The following is a 26,544-nucleotide window of genomic DNA, read 5'->3' as shown; positions in this document are numbered from 1 at the left end:
AATATTACACTCAAGCAAAAATCAGAAATACCAATACAGCTGTTTATGACAAGCCCAAATCCATCAAGCTCTGAATTGCTTTAGATCATAATTTAAAAATAATGTCGGACAGCAGATACATATTAAGCTGGTCCCTTTTAATCAATTTACTGAAATTAGTGTCACCGTGATTTTACAATAAAAAGACAGGCTTTCTGTTGATTCTGAAATCCACAAGTGACAGCAAGATTAAAAAGGAAGAAATCTATTTTAAAAATGACACTTTGAGAGACTGAGCACATTCTTCTGGCTGAACATGCAATTATGTTAAGTCACAACAATGCAAACACTATAAACAATAAGTATTTCTTCCCTGATTTTAGGTAACAAATCTGATAAGAATGTGAGGTAATTTTATTACCTCTAAAGGTGGGGCAAATACTTAATTCACTGTTACTAATCCATAATTATGTCTCAAGGCATATTTTTTATTTTATTGTGAAGCATGGTTTTTCCAGTGACAGTTAAAATCAGTAGGTTAAGCTTAAGTAAAAGACTCACCTGAAAGGAGTGTTTGTAGGCTCAAGTAAAGTTTTGTGACGAAGCAATGCAGGACCAGCAGCAAGGGCATCTTCAGAAGCATGAACTGAAATATAATGTTGAGGTGGACCCCCATATAGCTCAAGGCGTCGGAGAAGAACTTGTTCCCAGCGCTGCAAAGTTTTCAAAACTGCATGGCATATTGGGGAGCTAACTGGAAGCTCTAGAAAGACAAGTACACAATAATAAAACCCTCCCCTTTTCATTATAACCTTGACAACGATAACTCCAGTAGGTGAAGGCTAAAGCTTATTTTGAGTATCTCCACAAGTATATTCAAAACTCAACTTCATATTTGCAAGTATAAAAAGACGAACTGCTTTGTGCTATCATGGCTAAAAAAAGGAACAGATTTTTGCAGTGCTGACAGAAATTATATCATGGAACAGATCACCATGAAACAGATCCTTCTGGAAGCTGTCAAGGCATATGGATGACAGGCAGTTGTTAAAAGAAAGATGACACACCTTCATAAAGGGCAAATTATGCCCAACTAACCTGGTGGCATTTTATTGTGGAATGACTATACTGGAGGGCAAGGGAAGAGCAAGTGATGTCCTCTACTTTTAACTTCCGTAAGGGCACACAACACCTTTACCTTTCAACTGGAGCAAAAAGAATGGACAACTTGACAGCTAAGGAACTGAGTGACCTCAACCAAAGAATGACATTCAATGGTTTGATGTCCAAACGGAGGTCAGTAACAAGTGGCATCCCTCAGCAATGCATGTTGGTATCGGCAGCATTCCACTGCTCTGACAATGACAGACAGTGCAGTGAGGGCACCAGCAGAGAACACCAAGGGGAGAGGTGCAGTTGATCACCTGGAGGGAAGGGATACCACCCACAGGGACCTTGGCAGGCCTGAGGAGTGGGTCCATGTGACCCTCACAAGCTTCAACAAGGATGAGAGCACCTGAGTCAGGGCAACCACCAGTATCAAAAAGGAGTGATGGACAGATTGAGATCAGCCCTGTGGAGAATGACTTTGGGATACCAGTGGATGAAAAACTCGGCATGACCTAGCCCACAGCCCAGAAAGCCCACTGCATACTGGGCTGCATCAAAAGAAGGGTAGCCATTAGGGAGAAGGAGGAAATTTGGCCCCTCTAATTTGTTCTTGTGAGACTCCATCTGGGGAAGCATATCAAGCTACAGGGCCACCACTATAGGAACACTAGGGACCTGTGGAGGGGATCGAAAGAAGGGCCACAAAAACAGGTCAGAGAGCTGAAACACCTCTCCTATGAAGACAGCTGAGAGTGTTGTGGTTGTTCAGCCTGGACTGGAGAAGACTCCAGGGACATAATACAGCAGCCTTTCAATATTTAAAGGGGACTTACAAGAAAGACACAAACTGACTTTTTACCAAGGCCTGCAGTGATAGGGTAAAAAGTAATGGTTTCACACCAAGCAAGTAGCTTTAGATTAGATAAAAGAAAGGTATTTTTTATGGTGAGGGTCCTGAGACATTGGAACTGGTTGCCAGAGAAGTTGTGGATGGCCCATATATGGAAGGTCATGTCAGATGAGGCTTGAGCAACACCATTTAATCAAAGATGTCCCTGCCCATGATGTGGTAGGCAGGGATAGACCTAGATGATCTTTAAAGGTCCCTTCCTAAACCAAACCATTCCATGATTCTATGATTCTATGAAACAAGGAGTAGGAATGATGTTCCTTTAATTACAAAAAAAATATACTGTTCCCATTAGGGAATAAATATTGCAAATATTCTTACATGACTAAGAAGCGAAGAAAACATAAGTATGCAGAGACTTCTGCTAACTCTGAGCATTTTTTCTCACCCATTCATCTTATCCACCCACCATGTTATTTCATAAATATACCTGTATGATTAACAGTATCAGAACATTTATTCCCACATCACTGAAAAACTAAGAACTTTTGAACTAAAAATTAAAGCTACAACTTATGTGTATTATTCAATACATTACTGATTTTAAATGTGCTAATTAGGTATGAAGAGACAACTCTGCTGCTTATTACCTGAAAGATCATGTCCAGCCAAAGGGTAGAAAATCTTCAAATTGTGAAGTACCAGCTGAACCATTGCCAATCTCATCAGTGACCAACTAACAAGAAAGCACTAGTAAGTAATTTACTAATAGGAAAATAATTTTTTCTCACTTATTCAATACTAGGATTTAAATTTAGAGCTTCAAATCCTCATTATAAATTATTGAAAACTACAAACCATACTTTAGAACACTATAGGTACTTCGTATTCAAAAGTCACTATACCACATACTAAAAAAATTAATAAAATAATTATTGTGAAAAATTAACTACTAAATCTAGATAATGCACTGCCACAAAATATCAAGTAACTGGTATATTATCTCAAAAATAAAAAAAACAGAAATGCAAGTCTAGATATTGCAAAATATCTTGCACTCTCAAGAGTTATTTACCTGTAAGAATTTGAATTAGAATGCTCTTGATTTTGAGAACTTGATGCATACATATCCCCATCAATGTCTTCATCTTCATCACTTTCCTGACTCTCTTCTGAGTCATATTCCACTCTACTTTGTGAAGGAAGAAGTGGCTAAAAATTTAAAAAATATTCCATAAGTATCTTCTATCCAACATCTCATTTTAAATTACCTTTAAAAAACTGAATCATTATAATGCTTAATGCTTTTTATAAAAAGCAGACATATATTACTCAATTTAGGAAACATTTGGAGTTTGTACCTCATAAAAAAGGTAATAGTCTGTAAGCACTACATATTTTAACAGCTTAATTATTTTTTACATTATGGAATATTGTAATGCTGAAAATGAAAACACAAATAGTTTCCCAATTCTTATTTTATTTCCATGCCAGCTATAGCAAACCAGATGTGGGACATACAGGATTGTCAGAGAGAAGCCAAAACCACCAAGGTGTATTTTCTTCAGCTCTTCCAAGAGCTCAGAGAAATCCTATCCTCTCCCTACAGTGTTCAATATTTATGATCAGCCCACTATCAGTGCCTCACTGTGCTATTCAGTATTTGCAATTTCCTTTTGTGCTTGCTTCTAAAATATGCTTACATAATTTTGCTTATGTAGATAATATTTGATATAGAAATGTGCATATGACTCCACACAATTATGTAACTTTCTACAAAGAAGGATCTGCCAAAACAAACTTAACAAGGCAATGTGATTTCATTTCCAGTAGGTATGCACATGCATTTCACCCAGCTGAAATAGCTGATAAAGTAACTTCTCACAGATCCCTGCTCCCCTAAATACCTGACCCGTAATTATCGACCCATTTGTACTCTGAAATTACAAAAGCCAACATGATTTGTTCATACCATTATCTGAAAACAAATTATTTGAATAACAACTGTTTTTAAGAAAAATGTTTCAAAAACAAGTATAGTCAGCATTTTAGGAAAATCTGAACATGAGCAATAAAAACAGGCAGATTCTATCACATCAGTACCTAGAACAATAACTAAGAAAAACTGCCAATCCAGAAGTAACAGAGGACACACTGAATTATCCAAAAAGAAAAAAATTACCTTTGCAATGAAATAATCCCAAATGCTAAGCTCAGGAGGGATAAATCTTTCTTTGTAAGATGGAGATTGTTGGTCCACCAATGGCAACGCAGGCAACTGAGTACTCTCTTTTGGAGATGTTTTTGATGAAAGCCTGTAATGTTTTTGCTGTTTCTCTCCATCCTCTGTGGGAGAAGAAAATACAGTATGTTGGTTTAACCATCTGCTCTACCTCCCTATTGCTTTTAATGAAGGAATTCCTAATAAAAAGAAATTTTCATCATTACAAGTTTTCAGACTTTTACCTTAACATTTCTGTAACAATTAAACACAGAGAATGTTAATCCCCAAGTTCATAAAACTAATATGTGACTAGAACTCCAGAATGTGAAAACTCCCTGCACAAGTAATACACCCACAACTGCATTAGAAGCTCTCTTCTGACAAAGGTGAAAAATATTATTACTTAAGCAACAATCTTGCAAAACTGAACTACTTAAATAAGAACTACTGAATACTGATCATGCTTGCTTTTAATACAAGCCAGGAGTCTTGTTTTTTTAGAATATATACTGCAGATATCTAAGCCTGCCATTCCAACTCCATGTCTCCTTCTAGTGGAAACCTGTATTTTTTCTAAATGGTACAATTCTACTGAATCCCTAAGCCCTGAGAATACATTTCTCCAGCAAATACAAAACATTTTAACTAACACAATCCAATATATACCTTATTAAACAGGGAAAGACTAATTAGTTGCAGGAACACCCTAAAACCTAGGAGTAGAGAGATTCCTTCACTTGCCTCAACACTGACTTTTTCAGACCGAGAAATGTCAATGGGAGATTTGACTTACATTCTTGATTATTACAGTACTCAAGGAAATAGCATACACAAGCTTTCAGAAATATCTTAACACAGCTGTATCACCTGATATCCTGAAATAATTCTGGATCTTTCAAGGGGAAATCATATTCCAATACAGCCTTTCTATTAGCAGAGGAGGAACGATATGAATTGTCATTGTCCCTGAGCAGTACGTTAGTGTTCTGACTCTCCAAAACACAGCTGAAGTGAAAGGGACCAGGAAGAAAAGAAATTATATTTGCAGATTTGATTCAACATGTTGGCCATCTTTCACATCAGACAAAATGGACTTGAATCAATTTCCTACTTGATTGTAAAAGGTAGGGGTTCTGTTTGTTTGGGGGTTTTTTTTGGTTTTTTGGGTTTTTTGTTTTGTTTGGCTGGGGGTTTTCTTAGATTTTTTATTTTATATTCAAACAGATGCATATAAGGCACAGAAATCAGTTTCTTCAGTGAAACAAAAGAGTGGGTCCAAGACTATCATAAAATAAAGCAAGCCAAAATATGAAGATATAAAGGAAACAGAGTTTTTGAACTTCCTTTTGGAGTCCACAAAACTTCCAACATCTATTTAACCGAGCCAGCTTTCTTAAGCAGAGTGGAGTATGGGTTGCCTTACAACCTAATAGCAGTAACAAGTAGGAGCCGAGAAGACAACTCTGTAGGCTTAGAGAGCTCCCCTGAGGAACAGATATCCCTATCACTGAGTTCATGCATCAATATGTTGGACCAGACTGGTTGCAAGGCTGAACTAATACAAACAACACAAATCCAAGTGGGTTCTCTGTTGTTTTAACTTTCCTACTCCCTTCTGCTACCAAAACTAACTACCACTGAAGCTTCCAAAATTACTTTCTCCTGTTAATGCTGGGGATGGCAAAAAAAGAGCCAGCACACCTATGCATTCTTGGAGTGAACTACCACAAATAACTATTTCCTATCATCTTATTTTTTAATTGTTTTATCCACAGGAGACTTTCTGAGTCTTCACAGATGCCTGACAGATTGTGTCCTTCAAATTCTTATGGGTATTTCAATCACTTGAAAACAGAAGGTCTAACAGTCCAAACAAAAGAAAAACAGTGGTAATTTAGGAACAGTTATTTCCATATGTAAGACTTCTTTGTTCATAACACAAACTGAGCCAACTGTAAGATTTGTAACTCTGAGCTACGTAGGATTTAAAAACATGGTTAAAAAAAAACAACTTCCAGGTTTTTTATACCTCACAATTTTTGTTTGGTATTTTTCAAATAGACAAATTCTCCACACTCACATTAGTTGATGGAATTTTTTCACTATTTTTGGTCATTTTTGGACCAGGAATAAACATGTAATTCCAAGATTCAGAAAGATTATTGACCACCTATGAAGACAGACATTATCATCACAAGCAGCTGAACTACTGTGCTGCTTTTGGCTGGGGTAGAGCTAATTTGCTTCACAATTGTGACTGTTGTGGGGCTGTGTTTTGGATTTGTGCTGAACACAGGGTTGACAATACAGAGATGTTTTCGTTATTGCTGAGCAGGGCTTGCACAGAGCCTTTTCTGATTTCACACTTCTACACTGGTGAGGGGGGCTGGTTGCGCCTCCGAGGTTGGGAGGAGACACAGCTGGGACAGGTGACCCCAACTGACCAAAGGGACATTCCAGACCATGTGATATCATGGTCAGTGCATAAAGTGGGGGGAAGAAGGAGGAAGGGGGGACATTTGGAGTGATGGAGTTTCTCTTCCCAAGTCACTGTCACATCTGATGGGGCCCTGCTCTCCTGGAGATGCTGAACATCTGCCTGCCTGTGGGAAGCAGTGAATTAATTCCTTGTTTTGCTTTGTTTGCGTGCATAGCTTTTGCTTTTGCTATTAAACTATCTCAACACATGAGTTTTCTCTATCTTTTACTATCTCCCATTTGCTACCTGGTCCCTCTGGTGGAGGAATGAGTGAGCAGCTGCTGGCTGAGTTTAAACCATGACAGATACAAAATAATTTGTATATAGAATCTAATAAAAGATGAAGACATCTCATCTTTCATCTTGAAACAGGGATATCATAACACTAAGTGTTGTAGTATATACTGCATTTTTTTCTTCCTGTTAGGGATAGTATTTGAAATCCACTTACCTGTACTAGAAGTCAAAAACACAGTAATTGCAGTACAATGCATTTTCATTTCATTATTTAAAGCTTATCAGTTAAGAAAGAGCATGCACATGCACCACTATGAATTCTTAGCTAACTTTTAGCAACTGCTTAAAAAAAGAAATTCACTAGCCATGAAATAAGGAGCAAGTGTTGCATGATACAGAAATGAGCAAGAATATGCCTGCAGGTTGTTTTTCGAAGCAGAATTCAAAAAGCAAGTGTTTTACTTTTAAAAAGTACTTTATTCCTTTCCTTTATTCCCTTCTGTCCTACACTCTTCATATTTTTAAGAATACTGCAGGCTGGACTGCAGTAAAAAATTCAGTATTTCGGGCAAATAAAAATTCAACTAAGTGGTTTGTAATACACACTGTTAATGCAGATTTCTTTTTATACATTCAAAAATAACTAAACACATTAAAAAATTCATTAAAATTCTGACTCTGTCATTTGGGATTTAAAATTACCAATTACATGCACTTTCAAATTTCTCATGTATCTCTAGATAAAACACGTTTACATGGGTTTTTTCCTTTTATTTGAAGCATTTATCTTTACTCCAATTTTACTTATAAGACAAATGTAAAATTTATGTTATTTCCCAAGAATATTGGATTACTTCAGACAAGGAAAATCCTTTAATTTCTGCCAGGTTCTAAGACATGAAATGATAATCAAAAGATCTGTTACCTCCCTTCCACCTTTCCATGAGAGCTAAAAGGCAGATCACTTTCAACTTCACTTCATTTGCTCTTGCAGCATGGAAAACTGAATATATGAAATGAAACTATGGATTTCTAACTGCTAAAGCAAAGGTCAAATTCTTCAAGAGTCTTCTGGATGACAGAGAACTTACCACCTCTATATAGACTTAAATTACAAAACAGTTTTCTAATGTAGTTTTCAAGAGAAATATGGTAAATATGATTCTGAAAAAATCTACTCTAATCACCAACAAGATTCTTTTTCAGATGATAATTGCCTCTTGGAAAACAAAACACCATGTAGTCCTGTTTGCCAAAATCATTTGCTGCAACTGCAAAAACAAGAAACATGGCTGAAAAGTATAGTGCTCTAAAAAGCATTCAAACAGCTATGCTTTGTCTGATCTTTACATGACAGTGGCCATAACACAAGTTTTCTATAAAAACTAATTCCTAATAGAGGTTAGGAATTTATAAGACTACCAGATACTGGATTTTGGTTCCTGTTTTTACAGCATGACTCTAAGAGAAAGATCATGTTAATTTAAGTGAAATTTTATATTCAAAGCTACTATAAGCTCAAGTCAAAGAAAACAAAAAGCAGAAAAAGGAATAATATAAATTTATTGGGCGACACTGTACATATTGCTATGATCTCTTAAAATAAGTTTCAAACTTGGAGATCAACATCCACATTCAGATATGCACTAAAGGACTGGAGGGGAGGCAAGGAGGAAAACACATGCATAGTCTCATTGTATTAGAATCATTAGTGTTAAGAATTTTTAGCTTTTTATCTCCATTTGAGAGAGGAAACATTTCACAAAAATCTAAAAGTAAACCTAAGAGAAAAGAGTATGGGTAACAAAATGGTAAGCTATAGAAAAAAATCTAAATAATATTATGGAAGAACATGGCATATTTGACTGGAACAAGCATTCCAGTAATTTCTCAGTATCTGTTTCTGGGTTTCAGAAACAATAATAGCACAAAAATATAGCTGATTTTAATCCTAATCTTCTGCTTCATTGGAGGTCTATTTTTCTCTTTCTTCCCCCACCATTTTTTTAATGTGACAAAAAAAGAATTTTGGAGAAATACCTTTCCCCCAAATTTGCTTTACATAAACACACATTAAAAACAAATAATAAACAACTGAATCCTATAACTAGAGAGGTTGAAAGACACCTGGTTCAACCTCTCACTCAGAACACATCTGACTGAAGTGATGGCCTAGTTTGTTTAAGTTTTTTAGTAATTCCAAATATAGACTCAACAATTTCTCTAAGCCCCTTTCTCAGTAATTATCCCTGAATTTATTTATTTAAAATAAATTCAGGGATAAATTAATGCATTTAAAAATGTCCTTTCTTCCCTTAAATTTTTAGTTTGAGCTTCTCGATTTTTATTTAAGTTTTATTAAGCCTGTGATCAGCCAGCCAGCATTCCTTTCTAAGAAAAACATGCAGTAGATAGGCTATATTTAGCATACATTTCCAACTACACTTCCATGTAAAAATATTTATAATTTTAAACCAGTGGTAGCAGCAGCATTAACACAGCTTAGAATACAATTACCAACATCTAGTTAGCAGAATTGCCAATGAATGGCTTCTGGCAATTCTGTAACAGCAAATATATCTACCTTACCAGAATGATTAAGAGAAATATTTATTCAATACATAAGAGAAAGCTAATCAGATCTAGAATAAGAGCTTGCTTTCGATTAAAGTTCTCAACTCTGAAAACACTTTCCTAAAAGTCTTATGAAGATATTTAAGCAGACCACATTTACATTTTTCCTTAAATGCAAGGTAAGACATTTTGATATGTAATACACTTCTAATACCAATTAAAAAAAAAAATACAGAAAGTTACATTTTATCTCTCCCATATATATTCAGATGCTATTTAGAAAGTCATCACAGTTTAAGTAAATTTATCTTTACAAAATCTTCCCTAAAAAAACTTAGATAATTGTAGAATTTTTGCTCTTGGTTTTATGGAAGTCCAAATGAATTAAAAAGCACATAACTGTGCTTTACAGGAAAAAATAAAAAGCTTTACAGTAATTCATTCTGGACCCAAGAATAGTTCATCATTACCTGAATTTAAAACGTCAAGGTTGTTTGCTTTCTAAAAGATTCTTAGAACCTCAAATTTGAATATCAACAAGACACCTTTCATTTGTAATGTCTGGAATGAATACTTAGAAATCCACATGCATAATAATGCTTATATTCAAAAAGCAAAACAAGCAGCTCTCCAACAAAGATATGAAACACTTCTGATCATTTCAAACCATGGTGGAAGTAATTTTATATTTAATATTGATTTCAAATTAAGAGTAGTAAGAACACAATAGCACTGATGATCTTTTTTAAAAAGGCCCAATTCATGTGCCTCTTTAATTACAAAATTTTACTTTAAATTTTAATGTCATGGCTTGCAAACAGAAGTTTTTCTGTCTTTCTGCATATGCAAAAAAACCAAAAACAAACCACACATAGCAAACTGCATGTAGGCCTAGTACTAAATCTAGTATCTTGCCTGAAGATTTGGTAGGACTATGAGTACTGAAGGAGGTAAGGGATTTGGAAAACCCCACGCATTCCATGGAGAACACTACTACCTGATGTGGGCTAGGCATTGGGAAGTGCCTACCTGTCAAAGAGAGAAAACATACTGTATTTGTAAAATGGGAATATATTCCAGTTAAGAGAGAACTGGAAAGCTTTAAAATAAACATAAAATATTAGGCTGTAATAGTATTGGAAACTCTCGAAGATCAACTTAACTCCCTTGACATTACAGCAGCTGTGCTACTTGGAAACCTTATTTCAGTAGCATTCACTTTTGCTTCAATATTCTCTTCTACACAGTATCTGCACCAATAATTTCAGATCCTTGTTTTTCTATGCAAATCCAAAACCATACTGAATTCCTATTGAACACAAACTACTTAAAGTAATTAAACTTTCAGCAGTCACATAACTTTCTTAAAAAACCCAGAAGACAAATATATGTAAAACAAGAGAACTGACCAGTTTTTGTCTTTAATTGCTGTTGTCCTCTGCTGGGCGTATGAGCTCCTCCTCCAAAGATAGCAGACCACATTTTGTTGTTAAGTGGATGAGCCATAATTCTATACAACTCATTGCTAGAATGTGTTGCAAGGCCATGGATGAACAGACTGAGATAGACTGCAGTTAGAATTTCACAAAGTAGGACTGTGAGACCTGGCTGGGCTTCCTCACCAGCAGAATTCAAGAGACGTATAAGAGCCGTCATTCCTGTTTATAGAAAATAAATATATTCTTTAATAAAGCACATATATGTGTGTGCAAACAAACTCCAGATTATCATAGGTATTTGGCCTGGCAACCTATGATATTTAGTAGTTGCTAGTGTAGAAAAATTCCAAGTTCTAGACAAAATTGAAAACTCCAGGAGAAAGAGGCGTGCTCTTTGTTTTTAACCATTTATTAGTTTTTCAGCTTCGCGTTTTGGACTAACGTTTAACAAAATTAATAACGATTTTTCAATTATTATAACTACAGTATAATCCTACAAGTTGTTGAAATTCTATTCTCTTCACTTAACAGTGGTAAAACCAGTCAAAAATCATGGGCATCAACTCGTACTACACATTGTCTGGCAAGTGTTCTTTCACTCAAGAACTAAGCATCTTGCAGTGTTTTTATGCTCACACAAAATGCTGTAGTTTCACATGTGGTTTCAACTGTGACACTTTGTGGCCACAAGCGAAAATGCAAATAGTGGCAGCCAAACAGTTCTGCTTTTTGTCATGCTCTCCAACTTGCACATACAGCACGTGAATCTATTAAAAAATAGACAAATCAGTTCAAGGTGATGTTACTCGTAGGAACAACTGCTAACGATTCCTTGCCCTGTTAATCAGAAATTTAACTCTGTGATTAATTAAATAAAAAGAAAACAGATGACAATCCAGTTTCTCTCTAAAATCGGTAGATTCAGTGACAATGTTTGGCAGAAAAGTAAAAATGGCATAGCATCAAACACAAGGACCACTAGAGGCTCTCCGTAAAGAGTTTAAAGAGAAATTTTCTGATTTAAAAAACAAATCTGATAGTAAACCTATTTCTTGGTTATGCTTACATTAATGTTAGTGCTGTAAACTGAAGCTCATACACAGATATATCACATTGCTAACACTACCTCTAATGTAGTTCCTCCTCTATGCTTCACCAGCACAGATCTCAGTATACTTTAAGTAGTACCTGAAATCTGACATGGATTTTAGAGCTACAGAAAAACATTATTCATTATAAATGTATCATTTTTAATAGTTTCAAGTTAGTTCAAAAGTTGTCCATAAGGTAAAATAATTCTAAGCTGGAGCACAAACTAAGACAGCCTTCTCAGTCCTTCTCAGGAGCAAGGAAGTACAATACTGGTGCTCCAGGAGGAGCAAGTAGAGCACAGATGTCTTTACCCTACTTTCTGTTTAGTTGCTCTTTACTAGATCCAGTACTAGTTTAAGTTAAAAAATTAACTAGTTAAATTTTTTAGTTACAGAAAGCAATAGAAACCAACTTGGCGTAGTGAATAACCAGAAGCACTAACTTGAAGGTCCTGAAAAAAAATATATATTTTAATCAAAGAACTCAATTTTACCACACAGATAGTACAAATACTACTAGAAAGAGCAGAGTGTAGCTACATGCTCTTACATTGAATTCAGATAACTCAGTTTTCCTAAAAAAGAAAGAAACAAATGAAGTCTAGATACCTGGCCACTGAGCAGGTGATGTGTTGGGAGTCACTGTTTCTTCTAAGCTTGTTGTTCTTAAAGAATGACGTTGAGTTAATAGGACTGTCTGATACACTGTCCCAGTGAACTGATTTGCTTGAAATGAGCTGTGAAACAGAAAAGTGCAAAATTATATTTATTTCAAAAAGCTATGTTTACAACTGTTCAAGTGATAGCTCTTTCTAGATATAGGCAGGTATGAGCACTGCCTTCTGGTGCCCTATCTATTATCATCATTGCAATGAGACAATTGTCTAAAAACCACATTTCATAGACTTTACCTGTAGCTGTGGCCATCACAGAGACACTGGTAGATGCAAGCAGAGAGCGATGCTGCTAAGGTATGCATTACATATATCTGTAAGACAAAGTTTTATAGAATATATTACACCCAAAGTGAGCTGTGGTTAATATCACAGCCTTTCACTCTGCATAAAGATTTGTAACAGCAAAACAAGCCCTGGACAAGAAAGGTACAAGTAATTATGAACTCACATAGGCACCTTTCTCTTAAGAATTTATATCAGGTAGATCAGTTCACTTTGCAATGAAAAGGATGGGGAAAACTCACTCACCCCCACCAACATATAATCACATATTAGCTCTATTTGAAATGTTTTCAATTAATAAACAGCAACATATTAAGCCTGTACACAACTGTCCTAAGTAATTACAGCCTAAGACAATAGCAGTATGCTGGCTCAGAATACAAAGATTTCATTTCACAATGAAAACTGTAATGCAGTTTAGTTTTTGACAAACTCTTGTGTAGCTCTTGGACACACACTCCATTTACTCAGTATCACACTGATCTAGTGGCAACTTTAACATAGCTGATACCTTTTTCTTAATGTATCACAAAACAAACTTAGGTAAAAAGCTAGAGAATCTGTTGATCAAAAAGGTTCCTTTAAAACAAAACTAGTTTGTTACATTTATTTGTTTGCTCCCTCTAAAACAAAGCTAACTAGGAACTGACCAATCTTTTTAGAGCTCTCTAGAAATCCTTAGTAAATGCAGACATGATTTGGGACCTAACACATACAAAACTTCAGGAAAGTCTAAGTTTTATTTCCAGTCAAAGATTAAATACAGGCGAAATCTTACAGAAATGATTTTTAAAAACTACTATACTTACTATATGAACACATACACTGTTTCACAAAAGTGTGGGTTTATTGTACTTTGCTGAATATCAGTTTTTACACTTGAACACTTAATTTCACTTAGGTTTAAGAAGGAAATTAAGAGTTTGCCATTAACATAACAGAAGTAATGATCACACTGTCATAAAGACAAATATGATGCTGGTGATATAGTACTATATGTTTTACAGAATAATGTCCTCTTGGACAAATATCCAGTTCTGAGAGAGGCCAATGTTCTTCAGCTCGTTGAACCACAGGCTCAACATCTTAACAGTAAGTAATGATCAGTGGACATTTCTTCCAGCTCAAGGTAAGTACTACAGAAAATGTTTATGTTCCACAGTTTTATCTGTCACAGATGGGCACAGCATGAAGTTTTCACACTGTCAGAAAAGAATTTGTTACGTCAGAAAACTAGATAATGACAAACACAAAACAACTGTAAAAAAATACATACCTTGCTGTTCTGAGTATCTGGATGAGGTGGTGAATCAAGGTTTATTATAGCATGTAATATGTCATGAGTTAAATTGCCAAGATGTAGCAATGGATTGGCCACCACTGTTTTGGCACTAGCAGTACAAGCAAATAGGAGAGGAATGGAGCTTTGCTCTGGTGGAGGGCTGGAAGGTATCTGTACTGACTGCTCCTAAAAACAAGAAACACACACACAAAGAAATTGTGCATATTCTTTAAGGGAACATAAGAACTTTTGAAAGAGGGAAACGGAATCTAAAAAACAGCATAAAAAAACCCCAATGTACAGAAAGCATAACCTGTTAAAAACAGATTTAGATTTATTACAAAACAGGTGTATGCTATAGTAGGAAAACATTAAAAACATTACAAAACACTTTCAAATAAATCTACAAACCTAAAGCAGAGAAAACACAACCTAAGCTCCTCCACATACCTGCTGAGATTCCTGCAATAGCAGAATTAATTCCATTCTGACAGATGCCAAGCCTCCACCATGTGAGCCATGAAGTACACAGTAACTAAGGAACATTCTTAGGAGAGACTGGTATTTCAGAAGCCACTGACGTCTCTTCTCTAAATCTTCTTTCTGTAGCATAGTTTTTTGCTGGTCAGCTAAGTCTTCAGTATTTTCATGTAATGTAGCTTCCTCTGGCATCCCTCTTATTCCTGACTCTATTTCTTCTGCTTCAACTCCATAATCACAGGTCTTTTGAAGAGCTACCACTTCTCTCTCAAGCCACTGGTAAAGCTGATACCGCAACTTCCCACCATCTACTTCATAACCGGTGGACAGCGTACGCAGCTCCACAGTAAGGATTTTCAGGCATGCTCTAAACTTCAGCTGTGCTGAAATGACATCTTCTGATGGACTTAGAATATCTTGGTCATCAACTACACTAAAAGATTCTGTGTAGCTAGAACTTGCTTCATGTAATTTTTCAGTTTTCTTCAGAGGTTTTAGCTCTTTCATTACCAGGGAAGAATCTTCAATCTCATCATTTTCATCACTGTCTAACTGTAGTTGCAACTGTTCATCTTGGAATAGAGCACTTGGCTGGCTCCAATCAAAGGAAAGAGTGGAACTTGAATGTTTTTCTGATGAACAATCTGAAGATGAACCTAGACCATTGAATACCGGCTGTGACCAATCAATACTGGAAGCTTGATCTTTTGTTTCAAACTCTTTAACTGGAGAAGATGGTGAGAAATCTTTACTAGTATCCATTAAACTAGGGGATTTAGAGAATGACTTTGACCTCTTGACAACTTTGGGCATCTTTGATAACACTTCTAAGGCCAACATAGGACAACCGGCTTTTAGATGAGCATATGCAGTGGTGAAAAACAGCCGTCTTTCACCTAGGTTGATTTTGTCAGCTAATCCATTTTCTACTGTCAGGCAAATATGTGTGGAAGATGTATCAGAAGAGCCAAAATGACGCCTCAGCAAGAGGGGATGTGTTCTTAAGTAGTTATAGAAGTTAAACACTGCAGGGTTACAACTTGAGGAGCCATCTCCTTCATCTGAAAAGATATCGCAACATGAGGAAAACATACCACTCTGTATGAAATAACGGATCTGCGAAGTCCTAAGTTCATCAGAACACAATTATGTCTTAATATCAATTCTATTGTCTGCTTCATACATTCATTTAACTGTTAACTTCACTGCACCCTCCTTTTCACCCCACTTTGCACCTTTATCATTTGTGTATCTCAAGAGGGGAGGACATTGCCAAACCAACTAAAATGGGAAGCTTGTGTGGGACAGCAGGCAAGATTTTTTAAATTAAAACAGCTGCCATATCTTTTCCCTGTAGTCGGGTCAGTTTTACTGCAGTCAAAGCAGACCACTGAAAACACTACCTTTAGGAAATAACACAATTGATTCTTATAAGGCCTATAAAGCCAGCAAGTGAAAATAGAAATTAATTGCTCCAGGAGACTTCTGTGCTGTTTCAGTCAGCACATAGGCCTCCATGTAGCATCATAAGTATCAAAATATTTACGTTGGCAGTTTATTATTCTAGTCCACAGTTTTTACCAAGGAATAAAAGCTATAAAACACCACGTCTTCCAGATTATGCTATGTAACTGGGCAATCAGAAATTTCTTCTCAGGCTGTGATGGAGTCAAATTAACTTAAGAAGTAAATTTGTCTCTTCAGCGTTAAACTTCTGCTGGAAAACAGGTGCATTACTGCAGGGTCATCCCATTATACTGATTTTCCCATGCTTAGAGGACAAAGCATGCATTCACAGGATACAGCACAATAACCATACAGTCACCATATTTGCCATTAAAGTCCACATACATAGCAAGCTATTTACTAACAATGGTGAGGAACTATGTGGTACCTGGTTTTGTTCAGATGACATTTCAAGAAACTGTGGCTTAAATGACAAAATGACAAAAAACCAACCTAACAAGCAAAATACTTATATTCTTACCTCCTTCATCTTCCACAGAGTGTTTAATCAAAGTGTCAAGAGCCTTGCTATAATCTTTCAAAATCCAGTATGCCATACTACGCAGAAAAGGGTCACTCTCTTTTCCAGTAGACACACTTCCCAAAACTCTCTTCTGTAGTACAGATTTGTAAGTACTAGACACTTCAAACTCCGATTCGTAAAGTCTTGCTATTACAAGAGCCAACTGAATGTCATGCAGTCTTTCAAGGCAGACCTAATTGAAAATAATTACATTCAAATGACCAAACTTTGTAATTTCTCCTCTGTTTAAAATGATTACAGGGCAGAAAGTGACATAAATCTGCTCACATTAAAGCAAGTAGGCTTATCAACTCCATAAAAAGTGAGCAGTAACTATGTAGAACAGGTGTAGCTAACTATTACATGAAAGATCTGATTTGCATTTCTCCAGTTTAAGAATGTCATGACAATAGATCTTTGACATCGACCAGCTTCAACAGATCATTGCCAATGTGCACATGCAACCTCCTACCTTTTGAATCTGGTTGTTTTAGTTACAAAGCTTTAAAGAACAAATCCATCATTATCAAAAAGATGAATTCCCTCACAATTTTGCAATTCAAACAGACCTAGGAAATAATTTTTGTTTGTTTTGGTTTTTGTAAAGGATTCTAGGAGCTAATCCACATCACTGCCAAAACACCAGGTCTGGAACTTCCAAATGAAAAACTATGCTGTCTTCAAATAGGACTGGATAGACAATCTGAAAGGAAGCTAATGGTAGGTAGGCCCCTTACTATTAGAGCAGAGAAGTTAACCACATGACATTTCAATATTAGTAATGTGACAACTAAAAAGGAATCAAAATGTAAAGGTAAGGGGTTTGTATTTGTCATTAATTTGGGGTGGGAAAGAAGAGCACAGATTGAAAGCATCAGAAGCTTCAGGGGTCATACTAATGCAATATGCAAATCATATTCAGTATATTTGTACATTTGGGACAGTGTAACACTCTTACATAAAAAAATTGTTACCTCCACTGCATCTTTTAAGTGTCCTGCCAACAAGAAAAATGCTGCAGAATGTTCAAAACGCTGTTTGCCAAGCAAAGAAAAAGCATTCTTTAATGCTGCTTTACGCCATCTGTCCTCAGTAAAGTTGTTTCCAAAAAACTGTGTCATTTTAGTATCTTTTTTGGACCTGCATATTGAACATAATTGACAAAAATATTTTATATTTTATTAGATGCACTATGCTTCCTCATTTCTTCAGGTGTCAGTATAATTTTACACAAATCTTTACATTAGGAAATGCAGAGTCTCTCACCACACTGAGAGTAGGCAAGGCTAAGCATTTAAAAACAGCAGAAATTTTGATAAATACAAAACAGAATGGTATTTACAATAACCTGCTACAAACAAAGAAAAACTCATTTTTTGTAAGGTGAGCTTTTCAGAGTGAGAATGCAAATTGGTTTTCAAAAAGTTTGCAACACTGAACATTGTATTATGAAACACATTAGAAAGACAGACATAATTCAGTCCTCTGAATTAACGGTGAATTTTATAACAGCACTTTTGTAAAAGATGCTACTCTGCTAATCTGCAAAAGTAAATCAGAATTAGCTGTAATTGAAATTACAGGAGATTTGAGACTAAAACTTGCAGCACCTGCCTTCAGAAACAGCAATTAAATCCTTCAGAAAACACAAGAAGCTTAGAAACTACTCATTCCATGTAATGACTAACTTATACCACCCCTTGAAAGCTGAGGTTGGATTTCTTTGTGCTTCTTTTGGATTACCATCACATTCAACCTTTTTCCCCAAAATTACACTAGACAGTGTGAAATTGCATGTAAGAGTGTGAATACCTGTATAATCCCCAGATAACAGCCTTCTTTTTCATTGCCAGGTAATAAATGGCCGCATCAAGTGGGTCATTGTTTCGCTGGAAAGCTGCTTTAGCCACCTGTGAAAACAGTTCAAAAGCAAGAAGAGAACCACAAGTTAAATCAATCTTAAATGAGATTCTTGTTGTTTCTGGCATCCCACAGCCCACAGTGCTCTAAGGTTCTCATTAATACAGGATCCCTCCTCTCATTATGAGTCTGATGTAGAGAACATGTGACGATACGACAGCCCCTTTGATATTATTTAGTTCATGCTCTTTCAGTTCTAGGAGCATTTTTGCAGATCAAATGGGAATCCCTATATCTGAAATCAAATTGTAAAATCATAACGAAATTAATTTACTAGTTGCTCTGGTTATCAAAGGGCAGATAGAGTCTTGAAAAACAGGCTGGAACCAGTCACAACGGGACAAAAATTGTTTATAGGTTACTTCTGGAGGTTGGAAAGGAAAGAAGGTTAAGTGGCAGCAAGAATAGTCCAAGACCCATGTAAGATAACCCTAAACTCAGGTCCAGAATACCTGGAATTTTTGTAATGCAAGGTAGTTAAGTTTCATAAAGTGATGATTAATTACTGAAGATTTAAAAGTAAAAGTAGAGACATGCACTTTACCACTTTTTGCTTTGTAGTCAAAGTATCTTGTGCATGTCATTTTCTAGCTCAACACACCTGGCTTTTCCAAGAGCTTAAAACAAGTGATAATGAGGTTAGGCTTATAGCCACATCTGTGGTGATTAAATATAAAAATCCCAACAAAACTCCCAAACAAACAAAAAAAATCACCAAGCCAAAACAAAACAGTGGGTTTGTTTTTCACGGCAATGTACCCATTTGCAAGACAGATGTACACATAATACCTAAGTTGTTTCCACTACTGATAGGTTTCTAAGGAGAACTCATTCCCATACCTGGTTTCTCAATTTTACTATAAAATACAGCTATATCGTCCATCTGCATCTTGAACATCCACAATAAAAATTGCACAATAGAACCTTTAAGATGGAGTTATCTAAGGGCAAAAAAAGTACTTCACACTGGAATTTGAAATCTAAAGTATTAAAAAATTAGTTTAATACAGAAATTCATATTCATACAAAAAGCAATGCATAAAAAATATACAGCATGAAACATTCAGAAAAACTTAATATATCTAAAAATTTAAAACTACACAAATAGAAGGTAAACACTGGAGAACACTAGTTTGAAAAGATTTTGGTAATTTTTTTCTTTTAGAATGCTATGTTTACCTTTTCTATGCATTTCCGCAGGCTGTGGATATTTCGAACCCACCATCCCACACCCATAGCTCTGAGCTCTGACCACGTTGGATCTCCCTTCTGCACTGCAGGGAGCATACTCAGGAGTTCTTCTTCTGCTACAGAATGAAACGCCCAGGCAAAGTGACTCGTAGATAAGCCTACATAATAAACATCAATAAAAAATAAGAAATTTTGTCAGACATCCATTAATGAAATAATCCAGAATCTGAAGACAAGGGGATGGGAAAGAGAGAAGGGAAGAAGGTCAAACTGTTTGTTTTGGATTTTTTAGTGCATTGCTGATAACACAACAGAAATTTAAGAGTATTTCTTAGGACTGCATACCAAATGTTAAAGAAAGATTGTACAGCTGGAAACAACTTTTCATCTAGAAACTCCTTAGGTAAGTTTGGAAAGAACAGCTACCCTATGAAGCTAAAATAGATGGATAGTAAGTGAAATGCACTGTATAAATTTTTCAAAGTTCTGAAACACTGTTCTGACTTGGATTAGAAAACGCACAAGTTTCAGACAATCAGAGCAGAAAACACACTTGAGGATAGAGATACAAAAGAAAACTTGAAATAAAAAGAATCTCATGAGGAAGGCAGCAATTACTAAACAGTAATATAGCTGGCTATGGATAACTGCAAGTCTAGTGAAGGCCAGATGCTTCTTTGCAGAAAGGCACTTCTGCATGTGTCCTGGAGGCACTTCTCACTCTCACCAGTTTCTGAGCTCACCAGAAACAGAAGTATCAACTAAAATTACTCCATCAGAAAGCTAACTCTGCAATACTCTGCTGTGGCAATCTGGCAAATTCCAACCCATGATTCAGCTGAGGGGTGACAAGGCATGTGATTGAAAATGCCATCAACTGTCATGATGGCTAAAGCCAGTCCTTTGGATCTGATTGTGACTAATCAAATCCATCTCATTCTGTCATCTGCAATATCAGGACGAAACTAGTTGAACTATTAAAAAAAACCCTATTGGAAAAATTTGGTTGTATAATTACAGTAACCATAGAGAAATATTTAAAGCTCGAGTTGTATTTTTTCTTTTTTCAAAGTATGTACCAAACCCCTATGTAAATATGTACTGTTTTCCACTGCTTTATTCCCACAGAAGCTTATTGGAACAACATGGTACTAGAAAGCCATTTAATTTGGGGAAACAGAAATAACATACCCTCCCCCACCTCCCAGCTAAAAACTTGTTAAAAAATAAACACTTCAGTTCCAAAAATACATCATGACATTTTCTGGTCTAGCATTCATTCATAGTAGACAGTATTTTCTTAAAAAATGCAACAAATTACCTCACTAACTCACTGATTCTGCAGAGGCATGTCAACAGTACATCAGCTGTATGTACAGCTACATCACTAAAACTCAACTCGTCTAAACAAACACATCAGTTACCTTGGTGAAGCAGTTGAGCTCGATGCACAGGAGGAAGCGCAGTCGTCAGAAATGTGTGAAGCCGAACAGCCAGTAAAAATTTTAGACCACATTCATCAAGAGTTTCTCCACCTGGAAATAAGTATTTTTACACACTTTAAAGAAATTACTTGAAATAGCTATTGTGTGTGTCTTACTAGAAGAAATAAAATCTTGTGCCTACAAACACTTTAAATTTGTAAATATGATAGCTTAATTCAAAATTCTTCTCTTCAAGAAAAGAGAAAGAAAATTTCAAATATATAAAAATTTTGAAGTAATTTGTTCTGTTCTATACAAGAAAAAGTGTTATTATATACAAAAAACCCAAGCAAAATTATTTCTCAATTTTTCTACATAGTACAAGTACTTGTCATTAAGAAAGGTGTCTCTTCAAAAGTGAATTAAAAATAATTATGGTATGTGGACTGATGGGCTCCTAGTGGCATTATGTCTTGAAACTGTAGTGAAAAAGAACTGTGATGGCACAGTTATACTATGAGATGAAGGCAGATCATTGTTTTACTAGCCACAAAAATATTCCGAAATATGAAAAAGTCGCAGAAAAGATTGTGAAGCACAGTTGCACACTCAACTTGGAAGACACAACTTACCCTGACTTCTGTCTCTGCTTTCTCCAATGTCAGTACTGGTAGTAGCAATTGTATCTGCCAAGGCCATCAGTGACATTTGCTCCATCCTAGTCAGACCTGGCAAGCTTGAATGTAGCAAGTGACGAGAAAGAACTTGAGCATGTTCTGGTCCAAAGTAAGTTGGGCTGTACTGAGAAAGATCGATGACTTTTGGTTTGGAACTGTCTTCATCTGCCTCAAATGTGACAAGGTCATCTGTACTTATACCAGTATTTTGAAAGAGATTTTCGTAATTATCATTGGGCATATCCTTTTTATTTTGAGTATTCTGATTACTGGATTTCTCTGAACAGGAATGAGATGAATCATCATCCGCAGCAAGGAGAGCATACAAAGGCAATGGTGGAACAGAGTCTATTTCGATATAGTCTGTAGTCTCTGTTTTGCTGAATGTTTTGGGATCTCTTGCAGTACTTCCACTAGCACTGATTGTCAGAGATCTGAGCCTCTTGTCATGATTAGGCTCAGATTCATTTATAGCAACAACTTCTCCAGCAATGCACTTCACCAAATGGGACAGAATGGCTTTTGCTCTGCGTACTTTACCAAGATCCATGAGTTCCAGCAGTTGATATGGATGGTACTGAGGTAATGTTGGAGATAACGTATGAGCTGCTTCAAAAAGACCAGAATCTTCCATTTCCATAGACAGATCACTGGCAGATCTTTTCCCACTAAGTTTCTGTGCAAGGCTGGTCATAGATCTGGTCAAGGTTCTCTTTGGCGGATGCAGAACTGAGGCAGCTGACTGGCTTTGTTTCATCAAGCTAGTTATACATGGCACACTTCCACTGTAGGAATCTGTACTAACCAGCTCCTGCTTAGAAGGAGACTGCCACTGGGAATAAACATGCATTTCACAATCCATTCCAACTACAAGAATGCCGTCACGCACCCAAGACAAGGATACAGGAAAAGGAGGTGACCCCTCTACAGATGAAACCAAGTCAACACAACGCAGCAAAACAAACCCAGAAAGGGCTGCAGCCTTAGGACTGCCACTATGGGAGATTGCTACAATCTCATTACCATTTTGTTCTTGCCTCTTCCCAGATAGCTGACCAAACATAAAAAGTTTTGATCCAATCCCCACTGTCAGAATATGTGAACCATCTTCCCTAGACATCCAATCTAAGTGTACCAAGTGCTTAGTGTTGGGTATAATATTCCCACAATGAGACACAGAAGTGTCTTGCTGGTTGAACGCCACTAAATTGCTATCAGCACTAACACCAGAGTCTAACATAGTGCCTATCTCACCTAAATTTAGTGTCTGTTCTAAAATCCAAGAAGAACCCCCTGTAGATTCACATTCAAAAATACTAACATGCATCACAAAATCTTGAGAAAGAGGACTATTTTTAGATGCTACCTGCTTGTACGCCACTGCTAATCTGTTTGTGTGTGCACAGCTGACTTCAGTTGGCCTCCCTGGAACACTAATAGCACTACTATTAGGAAGTCCATCCTCTATCAGTAATGGCCATTCTTCCCACACGTATTGAACATCACCATGTGTGCTACATTCTGGCATGGAAGAAGCTGATGATTCAGTGACAACTCTGCATCTCCAGAACCGAACCTTTCCATCAGAGCAGGAAGTAGCCAGCAGATAAGGTGCATGACAAACAGGATATATGGAGGAAGAACTGAGATGTCCTAAAATGAAGTAAAATACATATTTACTGGGGGAAATACTAGAAGGTAAAACTAGTGACATTTTTATTCAGCTACCATTTTATGACTTCAAATTAAAAAAAGTATTAGTGCTTCCTCACAAAGAGGTCATCATGACAATATGATGAAAACACCATGAAGATGTTTTATCCTTTGGTTGCATTTTGTGCTCTAGGGGAGTAAAATTATATTATTTTAACATCTATATTAATATATATTCTCTTCAATCAAACAAACATTTCTCCACTGAAAAATTTAAAACTTTGTATTTTGAGACTATGGATGAAAACTTTAAAATTTAAATACAGATTCTAGCAAAAATTTCAGGAATGACCGCTAAACAAAATTTGTGTTTCTACTATTCTATTTATTGCAAGAACGTGGAATACAGTAAACATTATACCTTAAATTAGAGCTTTATTTCAGTATTAGTTCCAGGATTGAAATATTAATTCAGGCAGGCATGTTTTAGCAGACATTTGAGATTCACCTACATGTACTTAATTCTAACAACAAATCCAAAACTTACTATTACTTTGTTTCTATTTTAAGACCAAAGTCAGAAAGACAAGGATTCCCTATTTTAGCCTTTTAAAAAAAAATCACAAACCTGCTGATGGCTTTACGCTTATTATCTCTACGCCTTCTGGCATATTCAACTCTTGACTATACACCATTTTGGAAGACAGAGTAAGCCTGCTGGTGCTCTGAAGGTTTGCTCTGCAGGCCCGATACTTTTGAGTGAAAGGTGATTGGATCCTCTCCGGATCTGGTGAAGAATATGATTCTTCTGTGTGTGTTGCCTCTTCAGGTGGGTCTGAACCTATCTTTTCATCTAAAAAAAAATTTGCATTGTTAATTTTAAAAGGTCAATGACTTCTTTTAACATAAGAAGTAAATTTGCTTACCTTAATAGTTCCAAAAAAGACAGATGAAACATGATTTAAAATTTTACTTTCATTTGATGAAACCAATTCTCATATTCAGATTTAAAGAGAAATACTAGGACATCTCAGATTAAATACTTCTGAGATTCTAGAACTATTGAGAAATTATAAAATAATCCAAGTATAACCAAAAAGACCCAAACTGCAGTCAAAGAGGTATGTATATGGCTATGCACTGAAAATAAGCTATCAGTAAGCACTGAGTACCTCCAGCTAGAGAAAATTAAATTAAGACCTCCATATCTTAGCTTACAATTTGGTGAAAGTTATTCTTCAGAAAAGTTTTATTAAAAGCTTAGTTTTATTCCTTAAAACATAGACTTAGAGAGTATGTAAGATGAATTCCTCACATTTTTTAATAAAACTCAACAACTGAAGGATGAAATTGATGGAAATGGAACATGAAAATTTCCAACAGATTTGTTGAAAAGCCTTATCAATAATGTTCTCATCACAGAAGTACATCAGAAAACCTGAGTCTTTATTATTCTCATTAACTTTTAAACTAATTGCAATAATAACTTCTTTCTCTCATTTAAAAGCAACAGTAAAAATACTAATTTAGTTTAAATGACAGAAATATGCATTATAACCAATTCTTGTGGTATATGGGGAATATCAAATTTATGTTTTCTTAAAATGTTTAAATGTTAACAGAAAACTACTCTAGTGTATCTTACCTTTCTTTAAAATTTTATCGTTTTAGAGGTAGTTTGGTGGTTTGAAAGAAAACCAGCAGATTTCAAAATGTCAAATTGTTTAGAATTGTAATGGTATCACTGATGTTTAGTTGCTTCAGACTACGGTCCAATTTAAAACTTATGCATAAACTCAAAAACTGCAGAACAAAAGCTTCCAAAAAGCTAAACATCTTAACTGTTAGACTGTATTAAAACCAGTTAAACATATCTGCCCTTAGAATGCACAAAAAATACCAAACTCTGGGCTCAGGCTGAACTCAAGATTTTCAGCAATTTGAAGATAAGGTAATCAAGAAAAAATGGTTGTGATAAAATCATGTCATCAACTGCAGATTCTTTTAAAAAAGATGAAATACAATTTAGATTACAATGAACAGCAGATATTCACTAGACAGAGGCTTTTTTTAAAGAAAACTACAAGAAAGAGGGCTTACCTACTGAGACAGGAATTGACTTCAAATGTAAATGCCACATGTGTAGCAATGAACGGTTCTGAGTATACTCTACCACTATTAAGTAGAATTTTTCAGAGAATCCATTCTGCTGGTTTCCTGGTGAAATTGAGAACAGGAAGATCTTAGGCGTGATTCACCTGAAAGCAGAACTAAATTTTGCTGACTAGCAAATAATCACATTAAGTTACCATGAACTAATACTGAAATGCAATGCTCTGACTATATCTAACTTTTACATTTGTATTCTCAGTTTTTTATCACAGCCAACAACCACTACAATTACAGTACACTCACGTAAGAACTGTCAACGTTTTCTTTCAGTGATGACAACATATTTGCCTGACTTTGCTATGTTTAAAGTTAAATCCCAGAATGTATAGCATGGTCCAGAACACAACAGATACAATGCTTCTTCCTAAGAATGTACTTGCTCTAGTTTTGCACAAAGAGAAGAGGACACAAATCATGTTATCAACAGGTGCCCATTTCTGCACCCAGGTATTCTCTTTCCTTCCTATCAAAGTCAACCCATTAGGACCAAGAAGGAATAGTTAATTCCTCCATGATTCCTCCAACCCTTTAGGTGTCTATATACATAAAACATTATCAAGAATAAGCTGTATTTGCCTTGTGCTTTTCATATTGCAGTGCTTATGGTACCATAGAAAAATGTAAGTTAATTTATTCTTTTTAAAAACAACATGAGATAACTACCTTCATGCATTATTAAAGAGGAAAGAAGGCTTCAAAAGTACAAGAAAATACTTTCAAATTAGAATGCATGCAAATGACACAGTCCTAATTTAACAGTTTTTCAAAGGGTCC

The 26,544-nt window shown here is 35.8% G+C and overlaps 1 protein-coding gene across 3 annotated transcripts in view; it reads right to left on the bottom strand.

The window, feature by feature from the left end:
• Positions 1-26,544, bottom strand: part of DMXL1 (Dmx like 1) — a 75,452-nt gene that overhangs the window by 16,736 nt on the left and 32,172 nt on the right. For 2 of the 3 annotated variants that reach the window (XM_085043014.1, XM_085043013.1), the window contains exons 16-32: positions 25,699-25,815; positions 24,227-24,451; positions 21,901-23,598; positions 21,269-21,379; positions 19,833-20,002; positions 18,546-18,643; positions 17,708-17,873; positions 16,692-16,926; positions 14,675-15,765; positions 14,219-14,410; positions 12,895-12,971; positions 12,593-12,720; positions 10,863-11,111; positions 4,122-4,285; positions 3,015-3,151; positions 2,590-2,675; positions 541-742 (exon numbers count right to left, since the gene is read on the bottom strand). In XM_085043014.1, coding sequence (XP_084899140.1) covers positions 541-742; positions 2,590-2,675; positions 3,015-3,151; positions 4,122-4,285; positions 10,863-11,111; positions 12,593-12,720; positions 12,895-12,971; positions 14,219-14,410; positions 14,675-15,765; positions 16,692-16,926; positions 17,708-17,873; positions 18,546-18,643; positions 19,833-20,002; positions 21,269-21,379; positions 21,901-23,598; positions 24,227-24,451; positions 25,699-25,815 — 5,146 coding nt within the window. Of the gene's footprint in view, positions 1-540; positions 743-2,589; positions 2,676-3,014; positions 3,152-4,121; positions 4,286-10,862; positions 11,112-12,592; positions 12,721-12,894; positions 12,972-14,218; positions 14,411-14,674; positions 15,766-16,691; positions 16,927-17,707; positions 17,874-18,545; positions 18,644-19,832; positions 20,003-21,268; positions 21,380-21,900; positions 23,599-24,226; positions 24,452-25,698; positions 25,816-26,544 lie in introns of those variants that run through there. The other variant, XM_085043016.1, reaches the window with a different exon arrangement.

This window comes from Lichenostomus cassidix, chromosome Z, assembly GCF_008360975.1.
Source record: "Lichenostomus cassidix isolate B80296 chromosome Z, HeHo_3.0, whole genome shotgun sequence".
Lineage (NCBI taxonomy): Eukaryota > Metazoa > Chordata > Aves > Passeriformes > Meliphagidae > Lichenostomus > Lichenostomus cassidix.
Note: the sequence above shows the minus strand (reverse complement) of the source record. Positions and strands in the feature narration are given on the sequence as shown.